Genomic DNA, 6,328 nt, shown 5'->3' on the forward strand with positions numbered 1-6,328 from the left:
CCGGTATGAGGATTCCACTATAATAATAATAATAATCTGAGCAAAAACAATAGGGCCTTGCACCTACGGTGCAGCCACTTCAGTGGCCGCACCTCGGTGCTCGGGCCCTAATACTTCAGTGGCCGCACCTCGGTGCTCGGGCCCTAATTGCCTAGCTGCACGATTAGAACGTTAAGTGTTTCCGGGTGCTCTGGTGAGCTGGACTTCTTCCGGTTTACTTCTGGTGTAGTGTTTGTTGTTGTAGCGCTTGGTTAGCATCGTATAATGTCGCTATGAGTCTGCTAACTGTGAAGGCAAGGCGGTTGACTTTTCAACGCCAGATAAAGAAAACGTCTTTACACTGTAGTGTACCACAGTGTACAAACTCCTCTAAGTATAATTCAATACTCAGTTTTCACCGTTTTCCTGCGGATCCTGAGGTAAAGCTGAGGTGGTTAGTGAAGATCCGGCGGGACAACTTCGCTCCCACGGAGGGGACTCGGGTTTGCAGCAGGCATTTCCTCCCTGACGACTTTCTTACGACCGAGGGGCCAAAACGTTTAAAGAAAGGTGCTGTTCCTTGCTTGTTTGCGTGGAATGACTTCACATTGCCAGCTCCTAGGCTTAATGTCTGGCAGCGACGGCCGAGACCCCCGTCCCCTGACCAGGACTGTGCATCGGACCTTGAAGTGCTGCCGCCGCCACCGTCAGATCATACATATAGCACGTCAACGTCAAAGCCGCAAGTTGCTGAGCTGATGAGCGAAAATGAATCCCTCAGGAAAAAGGTTGAAGAACTCCAACACCAGGTGGAATACCTGCAACTGCAGTCTCGTTTTGGACTCCAACGCCTCGTCGGTTCCGACGAGGATATACGATTCTACACCAGGTATGTTTAGTATCCGCATAATGTCTGTAACGTTAGCTTGTGTTTGGTACAGGCCCCCACGAAGCAACGCACTAGCATGTCATATCTACACCTGGCCTTCTGCCAGCCTCATTTCAACAGATACATATCATAAAAAATGTATTATGATTAGCCTTATGTTTCTATTTATCTTTAGTTCAATCAGGTTAGTCCTGATGTGTGTAGTCTGTACACGGATTGAACCAGTAATGTCGCTTAATGGGCTTCTCCTTTATGGTATATCTGACCATATTCTGAAAATCATCAACACAATATTTTTGCCCATCACCTGGTAAACAGTAAGAAGCCACAATTAACAGCTAAGAGAACAAATACTTATTAGAAAATCAAAGAAGCATTTACCATAATCAATTTACCATAATTTATTTTAAACAGTGTATGCAGTTTTTTTCTACGGTTATGCCTCTACTAAGTAGTTAAATATTGTACTGCTGCTCTAAACGTCTTGTGATTTTATCATTTCAGATTTGCATCCTATGAACACTTCCAAAAGTTTTGGCAATTGGTGGAGCCTGCTGCTAAAACGAAGATGGTGCGAATCACCTCTAGTGGTAGCAGTGAACCAACTCAACCTAGAGCTACGAAGCTTGCTACTGTTGATGAGCTCTTGCTCTTTCTGATGCACCTCTCTGTAGGCCTGCCTCTGAGGGACCTCGCCAGCCGCTTCAGGATTCATCCCTCCACAGCCAGCAGAATAATAACAACATGGACATACTTCCTGTATTATCTACTGGGTTCCATGCGTCTGTGGATTCCACCAGAAGAAGTGAAAGCTCATTTACCACCGGAGTTCGCCTTGTTTCCTGACACACAAGTGGTGCTTGACTGCACAGAGATTTACTGTCAGACACCCTCTTCCCTCCTTCTTCAGAGTGAAGTCTACTCGACATACAAGTCTCACACCACCTTTAAGGCCATGATCGGGATTGCACCACATGGTGTAATCACCTTTGTGTCACCGCTGTATGCAGGTTCAATGAGCGACAGGGAGATTTTCAAGCAGTCGGGCATCACCAAATGCCTCACACCAGAGATGGCCATCATGGTGGATAAGGGCTTTCTTGTGGACAATCTCTGCCCTGGGAAAGTGTATCGACCAGCTTTCCTTGTCAAGAACACGCAGATGTCCAAAGAGAATGTCCAACAGACACAGTCAATTGCCCGTCTCAGAGTTCATGTTGAACGATGCATCAGGAGAGTAAAGGAGAACAAACTATTTGACAAAGCCATCCCACTGTCAATGTGTGGGAGCATTGACCAGTTGTTCTCTGTCGCATGCCTCTTGGTCAATTACCAGAATGGACCTCTGGTGAAGGCATGGGCTGCACAAAAGTGAATGGTTATTTTTAAATCGGTTATTTCAGCAAAAAATCTGTTCTTAAATGTTTCTTTTGTTAACTTAATCAGTTCTTTAAATGTTATTGTTCTTATATTTGCTGTTCTTCAATTCAAACATGTTATAGTACATTTTTACAAATTTGTACAGAGCTTGTGTGTCAGGAAACAAGACAAAACACAGGTGGTAGGTTAGTGTCTACACAAGCGATGTTATTGTTCATTTTCACAAATCTTTACAGCACTTGAACAGATATCTGCTGTTCTTCAATTCAAACATGTTATAGTACATTTTTACAAGTTTGTACAGAGCTTGTGTGTCAGGAAACAAGACAAAACACAGGTGGTAGGTTAGTGTCTACACAGGCGATGTTATTGTTCATTTTCACAAATCTTTACAGCACTTGAACAGATATCTGCTGTTCTTCAATTCAAACATGTTATAGTACATTTTTACAAGTTTGTACAGATCTTGTCTGTCAGGAAACAAGACAAAACACAGGTGGTAGGTTAGTGTCTACACAGGCGATGTTATTGTTCATTTTCACAAATCTTTACAGCACTTGAACAGATATCTGCTGTTCTTCAATTCAAACATGTTATAGTACATTATTGCAAATCTTTACAGCACTTGAACAGATACCTGCTGCTCTTCAATTCAATCATGTTATTGTTTAATTTCAATCAAAGAGGTGACTTTTGCTCACTTCTAAGGACCAGGTGTGTACAGCTGAACAAAATTACCTTTACAACAGATTTCTTTCTTTGCAAATCTGTATCAAACTCGATGTTTTGATGTTGGATGTGCACAAACAAACAAAAAAAGATCCTAACGATATCAGTTTTTACACCTGCACAAATATTACCAAATGTAGAGATGCTGCTCATTTTTGGTAAATGTTTTGGTATATGTTAATACATATGAGACATTTTCCTGCTGTGTGCAATCACCACCAGATGTAGAGATGTTATTATTAATTTTTACATGTGCACAAATATCACCAAATGTAGAGATGTTATTGTTCATTTTTACAGGTGCACAAATATCACCAGGTGTGGAGATGTTATTGTTCATTTTGTGTAGATATGTATTCAACTTGAACTGATGTCTTGCTGTTGACACCCCAAACATTACAGAATGTAGAGATGTTATTGTTCATTTTTACAAATCTATAACTTGAACTGATTTACTTCAACTGATTCAAAAAGTTGGGTAATCTAGAATAACAACAATTGTAAACTCAAGACAGAATGTAAATAGAACAATCTGTAAGAAAGTAAAGATTATTTTTTTATCTTAAACAAACAGCCATGTAAAAATAAAAGAAAAAGTGATCTCCCTTCTCTCGTATCACTTCAGCAATCTCCTTGTCTCTGTATATCCTTTGTATGACCATGTCATCTTCTGCAAAGACAACAAAGTCACACCATTCCATGCCAGTGATGAGAAGTTGCCCCTGAACCTGCCAATAGTATGCATGCTGCCGTTTTAGTGACATAGTGTCACCATTTGATTTTAAGTACTTGCAGTCGACATAGCTCTTAGCATTGGGGCATTTGATCTCCACCAAGCCAAATGGAGGGTTTTCTAAGGGATCAAACACAATGCCGTCAGGGGAACAGCCTAACCAGGGGGCATCAGGATGGATTACAAATCCACAGGGCCAATAGTTGAGGTTCTTGACCCTGCAGTACTCCTCAACAGCAACCGGCTCCAGTGCCAGGCCCCTCTTCATAGCAGCAGTCTGAACCACACCCTTTCTCATCCTCTCTGCAAGCTGTTGTGCTGTACTGTTACCTCGTACATGGCAGACCTCTCTGAAGTGGGACGATGTTACACGTAGGCTCCTAACTCGATACCACTCCACAGAGAGGCTTTGGTCCCGAGTAGAAGCCTCCACCTGTCTGGCAGTTTCCAAACTTGTTTGCAGAGAGACCAGATGCAGCTGTTGTTGGAAGCTGCAAACAAACTGGCAGGCCGTGGGTTCCATCCTGTAATCAGCCAACGGTAAAGGTGGTGGTGGAGGAGCATCTGGATAATACTGGACATTTCTACTGAGGGTTACCGGGTGCTGCATTGCAATAAGACTTCCCTCCTGGACTTGTCCAAGCGCTGACTGGACCAGAGGGATATCTGAGCTGATTGCCATGGTGGTGATGAGTGGCGCCAATGTAGCAGGGAAGTCAGCGTAGACCTCTGCCACCTTCAGCATGTCTGGATCAGGCAGCTCCCCCTGCACTGCTTTATACAGTGTGCTTCTGTATGAAAATAGCAACATGAAGCTTGAGACTATTTTGTAGCCATATGTTACCCCATTTATTGTATCATTCTTAAGATACAACATTACATTACCTTACACCACTTCCTACAGTCCTCTGTTTTGGTTTAGCCGCCATCACAACCATATCCCTAACTCGGCCTGGCTTAACACCCTGTAGAAATGTAGTAATGGTTTCAGGTAAGATCTTTGCATGCATACCAATTCAATACTGACAAAATACCTTGTACTATGTGGTTTAATGCTGGTGGTGATATAATGCTTTTAGAATTACCATGGTCCGTGGCTTGTGCCAGCGTTGCTCTGTCTCAGTGCAGCTCCGGACGGGTGGTACAGCACTAAGTTGGAGCTGTGAATAATGTGCAGTCTGGTAGAGCAGGGCAACATTGTGATTGCAAAGTACCTGGCCAGCCACACAGGAACAGACAGCCTCACACAGCTGTACTGGAGAGGAGCCATCAAGGAGGATCTTTAAAAAAAAATAACAATAATAATAATTTTACTATTCATGAAGTAAAAATAACAACATCATGACTTCATTTAAATAAATAAGTAAAGGAAGTTTATGTGTTCATATAATTAGTCCATAGTAGCCTAATGTTAGTAAGATTAACCATAAAGTTTTTGTTAGTGAACAGAATATCTGACAATAACAACAACTGTCACAACCGGTTTCTGGAGTTTTCATGACGGCTAGATCTCAACTCTACTTTAAGTGTTACATCGGTTAAACAGTTTAATTTGGCCTTCTTTGGGATGTTAATCAGTTTCAAACTAGACACATGAAATCCCCAGAACATGTTGCAGAAATGGCTTGGAAATAAGGAACAGCTGAACTATTTTGATCCTACTCTGGAACATACTCTTTGCCGGAAATGGGTTAGCTTACCGGAACTAAAGCGGAAATTGTGAACGTTCTAATCGTGCAGCTAGGCAATACTTCAGTGGCCGCACCTCGGTGCTCGGGCCCTAATACTTCAGTGGCCGCACCTCGGTGCTCGGGCCCTAATAATGAGTGGAACATAGTGTCAGGGGTCCATCTTTGGGGACAGACAATGACAACATAGGGTGGGTTGCACCAACAAGGATTAAATTAATCTTGGTTTAGGCCTAATCGGATTTGTAAATCTAGGTTTAAATTTAATTCTAGCTGTGTTGCACCACTTAATTTTAAGTATGGTTTAACAAATCCACGATTAAAATGTTAACCTGCGATTAAAACCCTGACCGGTGATTAAATTTAATAGTCCGCCATGATGGATCAGTGTACATAAACAGCGACTGACAATTTAAGGCTACTCTCTTGAGAATCATAAAACTACTTTTGTAAACTGTCTCAAAAAGTAGTAAACAAACGCTCGCGAAGGCACAATAGCATACATTAAATATTTTAAACGTTCTATGGACTAACGTTAGCCTACGCCTGTCTTCAAGGAAAATGTCAAACTCGCAGCGAGTACGGAGCTCAAATTTTACAAGTCACGAAAAACATTTGTTATACCAATTGATGGAACAACACTCAAAAGTAATTGAAGACAAACGAACGGATAATTATTTATACCCAGATAAAAAAGGAAGACGCATGGGCCGAGCTTTGCTCAAGTTTCAATGGCTCTGTGGGGATCAAGGACAAGCGAGACGTGAACAATCTGAAAGCCTGCTGGAAAAACTTGAAAGCAAAGGCGAAAAAGGATGCTGCCAAGGAAAGAAGGGACACTTTTCTCACCGGAGGAGGGCCCCCATCTGGAGAAATGGATGTGCTGTCAGCAAAGATAGCCCAGATGATCCCACAGCAAATAGCCCCTTT

The 6,328-nt window shown here is 42.2% G+C and overlaps 1 protein-coding gene across 1 annotated transcript; it reads right to left on the minus strand.

The window, feature by feature from the left end:
- Window positions 1-3,189: 3,189 nt before the first annotated feature.
- Window positions 3,190-4,991, minus strand: LOC134064328 (uncharacterized). The gene is made up of 3 exons (XM_062520242.1): window positions 4,796-4,991; window positions 4,596-4,675; window positions 3,190-4,501 (listed from the first exon to the last, which is right to left on the minus strand). Exons 1-3 carry the CDS (start codon window positions 4,796-4,798, stop codon window positions 3,535-3,537), a joined length of 1,050 nt encoding a protein of 349 aa, XP_062376226.1. The 5' UTR covers window positions 4,799-4,991; the 3' UTR covers window positions 3,190-3,534.
- Window positions 4,992-6,328: the final 1,337 nt, after the last annotated feature.

This window comes from Sardina pilchardus, chromosome 18 (genome assembly GCF_963854185.1).
Source record: "Sardina pilchardus chromosome 18, fSarPil1.1, whole genome shotgun sequence".
In the NCBI taxonomy this organism is placed as follows: Eukaryota; Metazoa; Chordata; class Actinopteri; order Clupeiformes; family Clupeidae; genus Sardina; species Sardina pilchardus.

Excerpts from the sequence above, each read along its gene's own strand:
- LOC134064328 (XM_062520242.1), bottom strand. Across the intron at positions 4,502-4,595 it reads ACTGTAGGAAGTGGTGTAAG|AAGCACACTGTATAAAGCAG; the intron begins GTAATGTAATGT and ends ATTTTCATACAG.